The 17,459-nt window shown below is 37.2% G+C and overlaps 1 protein-coding gene across 1 annotated transcript in view; it reads right to left on the reverse strand.

Annotated features, from left to right (window-relative positions):
- The window catches only part of LOC142228233 (uncharacterized), an 87,371-nt gene that overhangs the window by 46,098 nt on the left and 23,814 nt on the right, over positions 1 to 17,459 (reverse strand). Inside the window, exons 2-7 of the mRNA XM_075298618.1 lie at positions 6,557 to 7,593; positions 5,367 to 6,501; positions 4,049 to 5,302; positions 3,870 to 3,988; positions 2,548 to 3,798; positions 975 to 2,121 (exon numbers count right to left, since the gene is read on the reverse strand). Coding sequence (XP_075154733.1) covers positions 975 to 2,121; positions 2,548 to 3,798; positions 3,870 to 3,988; positions 4,049 to 5,302; positions 5,367 to 6,501; positions 6,557 to 7,593 — 5,943 coding nt within the window. The remainder of the gene's footprint in view (positions 1 to 974; positions 2,122 to 2,547; positions 3,799 to 3,869; positions 3,989 to 4,048; positions 5,303 to 5,366; positions 6,502 to 6,556; positions 7,594 to 17,459) is intronic.

Raw genomic sequence — 17,459 nt, forward strand, 5'->3', positions numbered from 1 at the left:
GGCAGTTATGTGGCTACTTAAGAAAGAATAAAGCCGAACCGTTTTTGTCGTCGGCGGCTGTTAGTACGCTTTTACCCTAAGATAAGTTCAAACATGATCATTTCTAATAATTATGTTGGATGACATACACCCAAGCTAATATTCGGCTTATTACGAAGAACTGAATGTCTCTAAGGAATTCCATGATTTGTTACAAGTCTCCGTTTCTAAGCGGGGCCACATCCCACTACTACCCTGCTTCCCAAAGCACTTCCTACATACACTGGCACAGATGTGCCCTCAACTCTAGGTGCCCGGTAATACCCACTGTCCTTCTGACCTTCGTCCTATTCTACTTAAGTAGTTTTCCCGCCTTTTTTGCTTGGGTAATGTCTTGCCTTGTCTATGAGCTAAACATGTAATACTCGTATTACTATTACCATAACGGTCTGCGACTACCCCTATCCTAACTTGGGGTAACGTATTCCTTGCGCTATCTCCATAACTGTTCACGGTTAGTGGCCTCGTGTTATTTCTAAGACTTTCAACACATTCCGTTTTTGCCAGTACTTCTGTCTTCACTACTGTGGTTTATTCGGCAATCGGAATAGGATATTGGTGTCGGACTTCACCACCGAGTTCCCGTCCTCTCACCCGTAATCGATCAATCGGTGTAACCGTTATTTCGCTCTGATAACTCTTCCGCGGTACCATTTGCCCAGGAGTCCAACATTCTGGCTTCATCCTAACATCTTCAATACCATTGTGGTCATGGCAGCCTTGCTTTTCGAGTATAGATTCTTATACTTTGACGGTCTTATTTGCACAATTATGCAAAAACATTAGAATTAATTATTTAAAAATAAACACGAAAATTTCAGTGCGAAAACAGCACTGGTCTATGGATTCAACTGGTTCGCTTCCATCGGATTGTTGATGTGAGCGAAGTCTTGAATGAATGAACGTATGTTACACTCTAAAGTTGAAGTTCTTACCTTTGTCTATCCTGGTAAAACATTCGGTGTTAGGGAATAGATGACAAACGGTGGCGATTACAGATATTGGATTGGACGAACATTCTGGATCCACCGACGAATTACACCATCTACAAGCTATTTGTTTAGGGAAATTATCGAAGTTGTTGCAATTATCTCCATCGCAGACAAGAAGATTTCGACGATTTCCAACCAGGAATGCATTGTCCAAATCACTCACACATCCCATTCGTTGAACATTGTTCTCATCGGCAAATAAAGTAAAACACTGCTCATTTTCGCGGAATGCAGTACACTCCATGCTTTTAGGTTCCTCGCAATCCATTCCAATGCAAAAATTGCACTTTTGACGGTTCTCAGGAATTTTTACTACATTGCACATAGGGTCTTGACAAGCATGGCAATTTTGCATGGAACCTTCCAAACATTCTTCCCGATCGTCTAAATCAAGATCATCCAAGCAGCCTCTGGAAAGCTCGAAAGCTGGATTGTCTTCATCGGAACGTGGATATAAAGCCGTCATACATCCCTTATGACATGAGCGTGTACGTTGAATGTTTTCAGGATGGAATATACAATCAGTGTTTTCTAATCCGTCGCAGTACAAACAGTCTTGGTAGTCCGCTACGTTAAAGGCGTTATTGCATCCACTAGATTTACAAAATTTGCAGAAAGATGGATTTTCATCGCAGTAATCGAGATACTCGCTATTATATATGCTGTCAGAGCATCCTCGGAAGACAACACTTCCGTTAGAGGCGAATACAGTGCCGCAGTTTTGTTGGTTGTTATTTTCACACTTTCCAATGGATCCGACGCTACTACCCTGACAATCACTATCTTGACAGTTGTAGCAGTTAATAGGAACATCCTGCCATTTTCCAGGAAATCCAATGTTGCTGCTAACTAAATCCACGTTGTTACAATCGTTTGAGTGGTAGCAGTGACGACAGTATTGTTTGTCGGTATCGTCACATTGGAATTCATTACTACATCCGCGGTAAGTGTGCCCATTAACTAATTTTGTTGCACAGAATTGGGTATTGTCGAATACAGGACAAACCGAAGAGGCATTTGGCGAAGCTTCACATCCAGGATCGTCTTTTGTGTTACATCGTTGACAGCGCCGACGGTCCGAAGGGAATATCTAAGAGTTGATAAAACAAATGTATAATTAATTACATGCATTTGCATTGTTTATATTAATCGTAATTTGAATTTCGGACCTTCCATAAACTAGGGACAGATTTAAATGGTCGAATTTTCTTTTAAATATATTACTCATATTTACATTGAAATGAAATTTTGTTCAGATATCATTAACCTTACTTTTTACCCACAGCAGCAGAAAATTAAAAGTGTAGATTGGTTTTTATTAAATTGTAAAAGACCGTTGACGTCTTTATCAAAAAATCTTAAAACTTTCAAACATATTTGCTTGACATTGTGAGAATTCTGCTATAAGAAATTAATGTCCATCTCTATGGAAAATTTTGTTTAACACCTTTAGATTTGCGTTAATAGGTTGTAAGATGATATAAAATTGATTCTTAAAAGTATTCTTTGAGATTACCTGTATATTACATCTGTCTCCTTCACAACTGCTACAATCGCTACTTGTGCCGGAAATGCACGACAACATTTGCGCCTGGTTTAAGCTGCTAACACATCCACGTTGCGTTGAACCATCGGTATTGACTTTAGTGTAACATTGAGTATTTGGAAGAACGGTACATTGTGTAAGGGAAGGGATATTTTGGGGTAAGGATGCGCAATCGGGATCGTCGTTGGAATTACACACAGCACACATGGTCGCCTTGGGAATGTTCTCAAAGCTATTACAGTTATTCTCTGAACTGCACATATACAAACGATGAATGTTGTTCGACACGAATGAATCCTCAAGATCGCTGACACAACCCATTTTGATAAGATCACTTCTGTCATCGAAAAGCATGAAACATTGATCGTCAGACTTATACCTCAAGCAAACCGATGGTTCCGGATCTACACACGATTCTCCGGTACAAGAGTAGCATGAAAGCCGATTTTCGGGAAGTATTTCAATATTACAAGAAGGGCCAGAACAGGCTTTGCATTCGTTGGAAGAACCGGACGAACATATGTTCTGGTCTGGTTCATCTTTGTCATCCAAACAGGAACGTACAACCTCATAAATTGAGTTATTTGCCGCAGAATACAGCGCTGTCATGCAATTGCCGTTACACTTACGACGTGTTTTCACGACTTCAGGGTTAAGTGCGCAATTCGAATTGGTTTCGGAGTCACAATAAACGCAATCGTTGTAGTCATTTAAAGCAGAAGCAGAATTGCATAGGTTGGAATTGCAGTTGAAGCAATTTCCAGAATTCATGTCGCAGAATGATCCTTGATCTTGCTCTACGTCACTACTGCATCCTCGCGTGACGACTTCCCCATCAGAATTAAATACAGTCATGCAATAATCGTTACCATTGCAGGTTAGAGGAGTATTTCTTGATTTGCAATCATCTACACTGGTACAAGTGAAACAAGTCAATGGTAAGGACTGCCATTGTCCAGGCTTTCCGTCGGATTTACGTTTCAGATTGATAGTGTTGCAATCGTTGCCTTCACAAACATGACAAGAGGAGGGATCCGAAGAGTCACATGTAAGTTGTGAGTGACATCCTCTAATGGTGAACCCATCTTTATTTATTGTTGTTACACATTTTTCATTTGTATCGTACTTCAGACAAATTTCCGGTGAGTTCGGGCTAAATTCACATGCATCGTAATCCTCTGAGGAACAAATGTGGCATGTGGCACGATCGGAAGGATAAATCTAGAAAATGCCAATGGTTTATTAAAATTTATGAAAATATAAAATTAAATATCTCTCTCTTTCTCTCTTACTTGATTGTTACAATCCATTCCCTCACAGGATAAACACTCAGTTGAATTCGTATTATAAAGACAGTTATAGAACTGCTCATCCTCCAAATTCGACAAACAACCGCGCTCAGTATGACCACCTGAAATATACGTGCATATAGCTTCAAAACTTAGGTTATTTGGCAGACGGAATTACTTACTGTTAAGAACGCGTGAATAACATTTCGTGTATGGGAGAGAGTTGCAAGTCGTGTACGTTTCAACTTCCTTGGGATTAGTGGCGCAATCGCCGTCTGATAATGAACTACACAATATACATGTTTGTGATTGTGGAACATTATCAATTGAATTACAATTATCATCATCACACAACCATAAGTATTGAGCCTTTACTAATGTTTCAACCTCAAGAGGGTTGTATTTGCTTTTGCATCCCAGTTCTGTAATAGATCCACTCTCGTCGAATTGTACGAAACATTGATCATTGTCCATTACTGCCCGGCACGTAATAGGTTGGGCGGTTTGACATTCGTCTCCTTTACATTGGTAGCAAGATCTCCGAATACCAATGGCATCCTTATTGCATCTATCTCCCGTGCACGATTTACATTTGGGATCATTAGATGATTCACAAATATCCCTGTCGTCCAACTCCTTGTCGTCCAGACAAGTTCGCATTAGCTCATAGACAGGATTTTCATCCCTGGTGCGTGGATATAAAGTTGTCATACAACTTTTATAACACTTACGTGTACGTGTTATGGCACTGACATCTGATATACAATCATCGTTGTTTTGAGAGTCACAATATATACAGTCGGTGTAATCCGCCTCTGAAACGGCTGAATTGCAGCCTGGCGATTTGCAGTCGTAACAAATGTTACCAGCAGCCTCGCATGTTCTATCAACCACATCGCTACATCCGCGTTCAATGACATTACCTTCGGCATTGAATGCAACTGTACATGTCTGCTGATCGTTTCCTACACACACGCGGAACGAACCTTTCGACTCCTGACAATCTTCGGTTCCGTTGCAGTGATAACAAGATAATGGTAAATCTGTGAAAACGCCCACTGGACCAATATCCTGTTCAGCTAAATTTATATGATTGCACGCATTATCCGAACACTGCAGACAGCGTTTACGACCCAAACCTTCACAAGTAAATTCAGATGAGCAACCCCGACGTGTGATTCCGTCAATCCACTGTGTGACGCATTCATCATCTTCGTAAAATACTGGGCAGGCCTGTATCAATTGTGCGTCTCCTTCACACTTATCATCATTCGTCGAATCACATCTATAACACTGTTGTCTACTGGAGGGATATATGCTCTGGTTGCATTCGCTATCGGCACATATTCTACACTTGGAATCGGATTCACCGTTGTTGCAAGAGAGGAAGTCGTCAAGTTCCAATGAATACAAGCAGCCACGCTCCGTATGACCATCTATTAAACATATGAGGAAAAATTAATCAAATTATATTCCAGTGAATTCTAGAGACAAACTTACCATTTCGAACTCGTGTGTAACATTCTGTGTAGGGATATATTTGACATCTACTTAAATTAGTAACAAGTGAGGGCTGTATTGCACAGTTTATGTCACTTGCAGAATCACAAGTGTAACAGAATTTTGCCTCGGGAAGATTTTCATACGTGTTGCAATTATCGCCATCACAAACAAAGAATTGTTTGGCTTCCGCTAATATTTCACTCAGGGTGAATTCACTACGACAACCCATGCGCACCACGCTATATGTGGTGTTATCGAAATACATGTAGCATTGATCATTGGTTGCATATCCTTGGCACTGATGAGGTTGCGGTGTATCGCAGTTTTCGGTTTCGCAATGGTAACACGAAAGTCGACCCTCCTCGGGCAGGATTACAGTATTGCATTTATTGTTTGAACATTTTGCACAGTTGTCTGCATTATCACATTTGTCTCGATCGTCAAACTCAATGTCTTCAAAACAGGTGCGAACGAAGTCATAAACTGTTGGATCTGTTTTACGCGGGTAGAGGGAAGATACGCAACCAAGGGCACATTGTCTAGTTGTTGTTATGGCAGAGGGATTAAATAGACAGTCCGGATTTGTTGAAGCGTCACAGTATAAACACTCCTGCGATTGTTGATGATCTGTTATGTCATTACATCCGTTTGATTTGCATTTGAAACACAGCTCGGGAATCTCATTACAATGTGTTTCGTGTTCTTCTAAAATAACATTTTCACATCCTCGACGAATAACTAGGCCGTTAGTATCGAACACTGTCATACAATCTTGATAAATGTCACCTTCACACTTTCTGGGATTACGTGCTCCCGTTTGGCATTCATCGCCTGAGCAGGTGTTACAATTTAGTGGGAGGTCTTGGAATATACCATAGATCTCATCCACACGCTTTTTTATATTGGCCGTATTGCAGTTGTCGCTTGAACAGAGCTGGCAATTCATAGAGTTTGCATCGCATTGAAACTCAGACTGACAACCACGCTTGGTTCTACCATTTTCATATACAGCCACGCATCCATCGTTCTCCTTGTATGAGGGACATACAGAAGAGGCAGCGGGCGAATTATGACATGAGGAATCTGAATCAGAGTCACAACGATGACATGTTAAACGATCATTAGGAATAATCTGGAAAATTGGAAAATCATTAGTAAGTATATGAAGGTTGTAACAACTATCATACCTCTTCGTTGCAGATATTTCCTGCACATATCTTGCATTTTTCATCGGCACCAGTCAAACAATTATAGAAATCATCGCTGTTCAATTCAGAGAGACAACCTCGTTCGGTGGCATCTCCACGTATTCGTTGGTAACATTGAGTGTACGGCATGGTAGCGCATTTTGTTACAGTTGTTATTGTTGTAGGGTCTGTGGCACATGATACTTCATCAATTGAGGAGCAGCGACTGCAGTCAAATTGTTTTGGTAGATTTTCAAATCCATTGCAATTGACCCCATTACATGTTAATAAGGATTTTTTTTTTACCAGTTCGATAATTGCTTCTTCGCTATCGAAGTCAGATAAACAACCCAACTCAACAACATCATTGTTACCCGATTCAAAACGAGTGAAGCACTGGTCGTTCTCATTAAAGGCAATACATTCCTCTGGTTCAGGATCCTCACAGGCAGCACCCAAACAACGATAACATGAATGCCTCACTTCGGGCAAGGAAGCTGTATTGCAATTGGCTTCGTTGGTACAGCCAACGCAGTTTTTGTTTATGCCATTTAGGCAATTGGCTTGATCATCCATATCTTTATCATTTAAGCATGACCGGACTAAATTGTAGTTTGGACTACTGGCATTGCTCGTGGGGTATAGAGCCGTCATGCAACCTCCATTGCATATAACTTTTGTGGTGATATCCATGGGGTTTAATACACAATTCTTATCTAAGCTGGAATCACAAATAAAACACTCTGTGTACTGATCTAAGTGAGTGGCATCGTTGCATCCACTGGACGAACATGTTGGACATTTTTCGCCATTTTCATTGCAGTATGCACTGTACTGCGAAGCGGGGATTTTATCGCTACATCCTCTCTGAATCACGCCTCCATCTTCATTAAAAACCGTAACGCACACTTGTTCATCGTTATTTTCACATTTCTGAATGGCGCCAATGCCGTTGGAGCATTCTTCTTCCCCTAAACAGGTATAACAATTGATGGGTCCCTCATGCCAGATATTCGAACGATAATTTCCAGCCGCAACTGATAGGGAATATTGAAAGAATTTTTTATAATAAATTATTCACAACCGATAATTCAATACTACATTAGGGCCGAAATTCTTCGTTTGCATAAAGCCTCGACAGGATAATTACAAAGAATTTCAGTGGTGAAAGTATATGAATGAATTGAGCAAAATATCACTTTTCTGGAAGATTTATTATATTCCATTGTGGAGTTTAATCATACATCACTTTTGTGAAACAAACGTGTATGAATTTAAAAAATTAAAATAAACATACACACTTAAGCAAACATCTAGTGTTTTTTTACACATATAAGTACATACAAGTTAATACATATAAGTGAATAAGTTAAATAAATATGCATTTTGAGTCATATCTTTTTGTGCATATAAATTAAATAAAGTTCCAAATTGAAGAAATACTGCACACATTTTGACGAAACTTTATGTGTATGTTTTGCACCAAAAGAATTTTCTTCTTAAAAATTTCGTTTAAAGAACAAAGTTGCCTTTGCTTATAATCAAAGTAACATTTCATTGAAAGAGTGAAATATTACGTTTTTTAACGAACGTTTTCTTAAGTTTCAAAAAAGTTTCTATTTTTTTTTTAACGTTTTATACTTTTTACGAAACATCCAGCAAAAACTAGGTAACCACATCTCATTACAATTTGTATTACCAGTAGTAAAAGTGTAATTACACGTTGCATTACACTGCGGTGAGTTATAATGACTAACATATAATGACAATAATAAATACTTCCCCGTAATATTTGATAATTATCAAAACGTAATGCAGTTGGCTGTTAATAACTTAATAAAATATAAAAATTATATGAAAAAGAATATGTAATGTAACGGCAATTCTGACGATTTTTCATTTAGGTGTATTCTTCATAAATATTTCATAATAATTGTGTTTTTAAACCTTACCATATTATATATTAAATAAATACTTTATTTGGTATATTATCAGGTATTTCACGAATCCAACTCCCTTAAACAACCAATTTTTATTTCCATTTTAAGTGTGAATTTAGTTCGCGTTTAATTTTACTTAGATGAATATATTACCCCATGTTCTAATATTCGCAAGTCGAAAGAAATAACAAAATACTACACCCAGAAAAAAGTGTATTCGAAACTAAAGGAAAAAATGTTCATCAATTTAGTTAAGCCATTTTATTTCCATTCAGTTAAATTTTTGTGTGAAATAATAAAAATTACTTGTTTCAGTAAAGAAATCCTAAACTGAAAGAAGTTAGGAATAGTTCATTAACTAGAATAAGGCATGGCATTTACTAATACTGTTTTCTCCGCTGGGTATAAGAATTTACTACTGAAAAAGAAAATTTTATTCACTGATAACAAAGCATTCGTAAAAATAAACAAAAACCGAACTAAAACCAAGTTTCCTCAAATTTAGTAAGATTTCTTATAAAATGATAATTCTGACTTCCTTTATTATAGAAAGCTTATCATACATACGAATAACACTTGGCATAGAAATTTTTTTTAGTTTATTCGTACTAAGAAGTATTAAATCCTTTCAAAACTTAAGGCAACACACTTGTTAGAATATAGGAAAATTTCCTACATTTCTTTTATCTACCTGTAATCGATGTGTTTGCGCGTGGGTTGTTTTTTTTAGTTGGAATCGCGTTGTTATGGTATACTGAGAGATTGTAAAAACAGAATATAGTAAAATAATAAAATAAAAAACAAATAAAATATATAAAATATTTGTTATTTTAAATTAGTGAGAAAAATGTTCGTTTTTTGAAAATTGGTTTATAAAAAAAGAAAACACCAGCAGTATAACAACCCCTTCATTCGACTTCATTTTGGAATCTTCAATTATCAGGTAATATTCAGTGACGCTAACCTTTTGTGAAAAAATTGGTTTAGGATTATTTTGTTTATATTTGTAGGTATTGAAATTGTAAAAGGTGGACAAAATTGCTAGGCAGCAGCTTTTTCAAAGTGAAAGGTACTAGAAGAAGAAACAAATGTGTTTTAATATTTCAAGGCCAGTCGATGCTGTTGATTCTAAATAAATATATTTAATATATTAATAAAACATGTCTTTTATTGAAGAAAAAATCATTCCATATATGAATTCAATTCAGTTAATTTTTTTTATTCTTTAGTATAGTTGTACATAAATATAGGAAAATGTTAACTAATATATGGAATGCATTCTACCTAATTTCTAAGAAAATCACATCGTTCAAACAAATAAAAATGTCTTTGGCGCTATACGAAGTTTAACTTTCTTCACAATGAGTTCATTTTAACTTAAAGAAGGGGTCACTTTTTTCTGGGTGTAGAGGTGTGCACGTAATAGTTTACACACGCTCACGCACATTCACGAAAAGAAAATTTGTACTCACGCACACTCACGCACGAAAACGTCGTGACTCACGAAAAAATACCGTGACTCACGAGAAATACCGTGACTCACGAATAATTTTATGATTAATTTACCTTACCGAAGTGTCTGAAAACATGAGCATTATTAAAATCGAGAGTGTTATTAAACTCTTAACATATCTTTTTACTCTTTTGACACTACTTTATGGAAGATTCACGGGGTTTTTTCCTTCATTAATATTCCCCGTTTCATTTGTTATTTAGATACCATAAATTATTCAAAGTTTAAAAATTATGTTTAAGTTGAAAAGTTGTGTTATGTAACTGAACTCTTAAAATATAATTATTAAATTATTGTGTAAAATGAATTCATTCAAACAATAAAAATAGTAAAAAAAAAAAAAAAAAAACTCTTAACATCTCAGGTGTCACTGAAATTGTAATTGAATTTAACTCTTAAGCGTTTTATGTTGGTGAGCAGGAATATTTTCATGAGTGTAATTCGTTACTCACGCACGACATTTTGGTTTGTTAATCACGCTCACGCACACTCACGCTGTTGTCATGAGCGTGACTCACGCACGAATCACGAAAATTTTCGTGAGTCACGACAATTTCGTATCACGTGCACACTTCTACAAGATACGCTCGGTCTTTAATCCAATTTCATTTTAAACATCTCATTAAAGACAACTATATAATTTTTTTGATTTTCTATTTCAACAATATTCGTTCCTACACTGAAAAAACAGTGAACCCACCAGGAAGAAATCTTTCGGTTAATTTTGGAAAACTTTAACTAAACAGTATTACAAACGTTGGCATCACGCCGATGTAATAAAGATAAGTAAATATTTTTCGATAAATTCAAGAAAATTTATTAGACATGACTAAGTTTTTTCATTTGTTAAAGAAAATTTTGTAGTTTCAAGGAAAAACTTGGAGTTAAAAATTGCAAGAATGTCTTTAGTGACATACGAAGTTAGGCTTGCCAGATGGCCTGGATTCGCCTGGATTGTCCCGGAATTTCGTCTCTAGGAAGTGTCCCGGATCTTTCACAAAATTTACCAAATATCCCGGAATTTCAATTACTCAAGGCATATGTTTTATTTTTTTACATTTCTTAAAAATGAAAACGATTTAAAATTAAATCGCTTTCAAAAATATTTTTGGTTTTGGATTTTCATACATTTTAAATGTACATTTGTTTGTCCGATTTTGTACCATTTCATTTAATCTCACCACTTTGAGAAAAAAATCAAATCACTGTCTTGCGAATCATCAGCTGTCACTTGAGTAGTAAATGTAAAAAAAATATACGAAAATATCCAATTCACGTTTTTCTGCAAAATGCATTTTAACAAATTATAAATCAAGTTTGTGCTTCCTGCCATCATTTCAAAGTTCGATTTTATCCTATGATTACCATAGACCCTTTAGTGACACTATAACAATCCCCAATTCGGATACGAAATATACCTAAAACCATGTCCATGCCGATATCCAAATTCCCAGTCCAGTCGAAAGCCACTACAAAAGAAGCAGCGATTGTCACCTCAGAGCTTAAGTTTGTTTGTCAAACCCGAAAGTAATATGCCAGTAAATATGAGTTTAGGTTTCCGTTTAAAAAAATATTCCCAAAATTATTTACGTTTTATATAAAATCGTCGCAGCCATCTTGGGAGAAAGTTTCAGAGGCTCCAATATATTTAGGAATTTCAAAGCTTGCTGATAATTACGACTACGCCATGGCGTTTATGCAAATTTACCAAGTTATAAAATATGGGGAACTAATATCGAAAAATATGACTGTTTTTGCTTGTCCCGACAAATCCCGGAATGTACGGCGCAATGTCCCGGATTTCGGCAACCATCATCTGGCAACCCTATACGAAGTTCATGATGGACGCATTTTTGGTAAAATTTACAAATTTAAAGAAATTCTGAACTATTTTGTGGAAGACACGAATTTAGTTAATCTTTATGCTTCATTTGAGTATATTTTTTTCCTCGGGAGCCACCGTGGTGCAATGGTTAGCATGCCCGCCTTGCATACACAAGGTCGTGGGTTCGATTCCTGCTTCGACCGAACACCAAAAAGTTTTTCAACGGTGGATTATCCCACCTCAGTAATGCTGGTGACATTTCTGAGGGTTTCAAAGCTTCTCTAAGTGGTTTCACAGCAATGTGGAACGCCGTTCGGACTCGGCTATAAAAAGGAGGTCCCTTGTCATTGAGCTTAACATGGAATCGGGCAGCACTCAGTGATAAGAGAGAAGTTCACCAATGTGGTATCACAATGGACTGAATAGTCTAAGTGTGCCTGATACATCGGGCTGCCACCTAACCTTACCTTACCTCGGGTTTAGTTAATTTAACTAACGTACACAAAAAATTATTAGAGTAAAGGATACTTTCTCCAAACATAAGAATTCCATGAAATAAAATAAAGTTAAATTGGCTTTAGTGAAATAGAGAGTTCACTTTTTTTTTGAGTGTACACAAGTATTGTTTACCTTACAGCAGTACTCGGCGTATTTTTATCCAATGTAATCGGCGAGTGAAATCCTTATTTTCGAGATTTGGTTACCAGAGTCAATAAGTGGTTATTTTACAAACTTTTGTATATCTACAATTAAGTGATTACATATTAGGTGAACATATGCTCTAAATGCATTACTTATTTCATGGCCGAAGGTGTGCTTGGGGTGAAGTACTTTCCTCGTACGACATGCGTATGCAAATGTAATCCGAAGCGATTTTGATTGGGATTACCTACAAGATTACCGGGTAATGAGAATTTTGCTGGGCAATTTCTTATTTTTTATGAAAAATGTTTGTACGTACAAAATGTACGTATGTTGTTTTTTTTTATTTTAATGGCCAAAGTGCAATTGTATATAAAGGGTGATTTGTTAAGAGCTTGATAACTTTTTAAAAAAAAAAAACGCATAAAATTTGCAAAATCTCATCGGTTCTTTATTTGAAACGTTAGATTGGTCCATGACATTTACTTTTTGAAGATAATTTCATTTAAATGTTGACCGCGGCTGCGTCTTAGGTGGTCCATTCGGAAAGTCCAATTTTGGGCAACTTTTTCGAGCATTTCGGCCGGAATAGCCCGAATTTCTTCGGAAATGTTGTCTTCCAAAGCTGGAATAGTTGCTGGCTTATTTCTGTAGACTTTAGACTTGACGTAGCCCCACAAAAAATAGTCTAAAGGCGTCAAATCGCATGATCTTGGTGGGCAACTTACCGGTCCATTTCTTGAGATGAATTGTTCTCCGAAGTTTTCCCTCAAAATGGCCATAGAATCGCGAGCTGTGTGGCATGTAGCGCCATCTTGTTGAAACCACATGTCAACCAAGTTCAGTTCTTCCATTTTTGGCAACAAAAAGTTTGTTAGCATCGAACGATAGCGATCGCCATTCACCGTAACGTTGCGTCCAACAGCATCTTTGAAAAAATACGGTCCAATGATTCCACCAGCGTACAAACCACACCAAACAGTGCATTTTTCGGGATGCATGGGCAGTTCTTGAACGGCTTCTGGTTGCTCTTCACTCCAAATGCGGCAATTTTGCTTATTTACGTAGCCATTCAACCAGAAATGAGCCTCATCGCTGAACAAAATTTGTCGATAAAAAAGCGGATTTTCTGCCAACTTTTCTAGGGCCCATTCACTGAAAATTCGACGTTGTGGCAGATCGTTCGGCTTCAGTTCTTGCACGAGCTGTATTTTATACGGTTTTACACCAAGATCTTTGCGTCAAATCTTCCATGTGGTCGAATAACACAAACCCAATTGCTGCGAACGGCGACGAATCGACATTTCACGGTCTTCAGCAACACTCTCAGAAACAGACGCAATATTCTCTTCTGTACGCACTGCACGCATTCGTGTGGTTGGTTTAATGTCCAATAAAGTAAACTGAGTGCGAAACTTGGTCACAATCGCATTAATTGTTTGCTCACTTGGTCGATTATGTAGACCATAAATCGGACGTAAAGCGCGAAACACATTTCGAACCGAACACTGATTTTGGTAATAAAATTCAATGATTTGCAAGCGTTGCTCGTTAGTAAGTCTATTCATGATGAAATGTCAAAGCATACTGAGCATCTTTCTCTTTGACACCATGTCTGAAATCCCACGTGATCTGTCAAATACTAATGCATGAAAATCCTAACCTCAAAAGAATCACCCTTTAGTAATGACAACGACAAAGAAAAGATAAAGTAGTATATTTTGTAAACATTGAACATATTCGTAAAAAGTTCTTCGTAAAATTGATGAAAGTCAATGAAAATTGCGTTACTTCATGAAGAATTTAGTTTAGTTATTGAAGAATGTTTCGCAAAATTAACGAAGAGAATTCTGTCGGTGTATGGGCCGTGAGGAGTGTTTCTGTGTAGTTTGACAGATGGCGCAATATTTTTTGTTTTTGAACCATAACGCAATTTGTATTTTTTTGTGTTTTGCTCGATAAAGATTAGCGCGATAACCCTACGCCCTGTTTCACTAATATCCTTGAAAGTGTTTTCAAATGACTTAAGTTTTTATCAAAAACAATTGAATAGGAAGATAGGAAAATAACAGCAGAGAGTATCAAACTATTGACGACGTTCCATGCAAACGTGTCGTTTATGATTTTTGTTCCACAAATTAAACTACGAATAAAAAGAAATGAATATCAGGAAATGACATAGAAAAATCGGTCAAATGTTTCACTTACAATACACTTAGGAAAATGGGAGATTGGCCGCTGAGCACTTCAAACCATTTACGGCCCATACTTTTCGTTTATCGAACCAAACGCGTATACGGCAAGTATTGACATAGCATTAAGATGCAAATAAAAAGAAATTAAGGCAGGAAATAAATATCCATAAAGAAAAAACAAATAAAAAATTACAAACATGTATGGACCTACTACGGTAAATGCAACATTTGGTGTAACGCATGCCAATTTCCCATCTTCCTAAGTATATTTTCTTGCCCCAAAGCTATAGAAAAATTGTTTACATTTTTCCAACAGCCCCGCCATTTAATTTTTTGCTTTCAGTTCTGCTTTAGTGTGTAAATATAACCATAGCGATAGGCGGTAGGCGAAAATTTTTTGCCGCAACGGCAAATACAATAAGCTTGACGGCGAATAATTCCCTTTTTCACGTTTCCTACCGTTTTTTTTTGTCAATACAGCATGCTTTGACAATATTAAACAATGAAGTTGAATAAAAACATACAATGGCTTGTTATTTGTTGAGTTATTTCAAGAAAAAATAATCTACACCAGTCCAGGTAACAGCAATTCCTAGTGATGAGTTAAAAAAATTGATAAGCGATGGCAACACTACACCAGTTTTCGCCAAGGAGTTAGAATAAGTTTTAGTTTAGCGACACGCCGCTAGCCGTCACGGTATTCCGTCGCGGATTTTGGGCTTCCCATAAGAAATACACGTAAATAAGTGTTCGCCTATCGCTATGGTTATATTTACACACTTAAACAACACAACCAAAACATAAAAAACATAAAACATAAGTTGCAAGCAAAAACAATAGAAAAGGAAGATTGGAAAATGGGCGACGTCATACCAAAAGTTGCATTTACGGTGTTCGATACATACACGTTCGTTCATTTTTAATTTGCAATATTTTTTGTTAAAAACTCACAAATGATGTTAAATTTTGTGTAAATAATAATGAGAAACTTTTGACCGATTGTTCTACGTCATTCCCTGATATAAATTTCTTTTTATTCTTAGTTTAATTTGTGGAACAAAAAATCATAAACGACACGTTTGCATCGAACGCCGTCAATGGTTTGATACCCTCTGCTGCCATTTTCCCATCTTCATCTTCCATTGTTTTTGGTTGCAAGCATAGCTTAAATGTTCAGTGATGGTTGCAGAACATGTGTACAGGTTCTGCAATGCTTGCAACCTTAATGCTTGGTTTCGAATAGAACATTCAAAACATAGTAGGTTATGTTCTGATATTTGTTTTATTTGATGTTTGAAGGTTTTGTTTGTAGGTATGTTTTGAATGTTATATTCATGTTTTGAACATTTTGAATTATTAATACCAAAGACAATACGCTTAAGAAGATGGAAAATTGGCTGCTGGGCAAAGACAATACACAAAGAAGATAGGAAATTGGCTACTGACGAGATCAAACCATACTTTTCGTTTATCGAACCAAACGCGTATACGACCAAAGATTATAGAAGAGGAAGATGGGAGATTGGCTTCTGAGCACATCAAACCATTTACCACATTAGTTTAATACTCGAACCAAACGCGTATACGACAAGTATTGACATAGCATTAAAATGCAAATAAAAAGAAATTAAGAGCACGTTAGGTACATCTGGCATTATTTGAAGGACCGTACTGTGACCGTACATTTTTTCCGACCACAGCGATAGCTCACGCAACCGCACAGACGTTGTTGCAGCTGACTGTTTGGCAAAATGTCTAAAGGGAATAGATGCAGCATGTCATTAAGGGAATCTGCTCCTGTCTTACTGAATGCGCCTGAGATACAAAAGCACGACATACGCTGAACTTTATTTAAACCTGTCGGCTGCTGAAGTGCCGGCCACCAGACACCATATAGCATTATAGGTCTAACCGCTGCGTGTATAGCCAATACACAATTTTCGGTTTTAGTCTCCACTTTTTTCCTATTGCCTTTTTGCACGAGTACAAAGCTATTGTGGCTTTTCTCGCTCTTTCTTCAATATTAAGCGTAAAGTTCAGCTTCCTGTCCAGAATAACGCCAAGGTATTTTGCACACTCACCAAAGGGAACTTCAATACCCCCTAAGGATCTGGGCTTAACCGTGGGAGTTTTGCGATCTTTGCAGTACATGACTAAAGGTTGAATTACACACCATGCGTCAATCAGTGCGTTGATGGAAGGGTTGATTTTTTTCTGTTTGCCGCAGACTATTCGAGCTTTTGATTTCAAAGAGAAATTTCAACTCTTCAATCATCGGACGCATTGTACGCATTGAACGCATGGTATGTAATTGTACCTTAATTCTCTCTTTGCAGGATTTACACCAAGACCATTCTTTTTCGCCCATTTCTCAGTCATCCGGAGGGCTCTCTGTATAACATCTCTGATTGTGGAAGGGAATTTTCCTCTGACTGGTAGAGCCACATCGTCTGCGTATGCCACCACGCAGACTATTCGAGCTTTTGATTTCAAAGAGAATTTCAACTCTTCAATCATCGGACGCATTGTACGCATTGAACGCATGGTATGTAATTGTACCTTAATTCTGTCTTTGCAGGATTTACACCAAGACCATTCTTCTTCGCCCATTTCTCAGTCATCCGGAGGGCTCTCTGTATAACATCTCTGATTGTGGAAGGGAATTTTCCTCTGACTGGTAGAGCCACATCGTCTGCGTATGCCACCACTTTTATCCTTTCTTTTTCTAGGGAAACCAGAAGGTTTTTATAGCAACATTCCAAAGAAGAGGTGATAGAACTCCTCCTTG

This window comes from Haematobia irritans, chromosome 3 (genome assembly GCF_050003625.1).
Source record: "Haematobia irritans isolate KBUSLIRL chromosome 3, ASM5000362v1, whole genome shotgun sequence".
Taxonomy (NCBI): Eukaryota; Metazoa; Arthropoda; class Insecta; order Diptera; family Muscidae; genus Haematobia; species Haematobia irritans.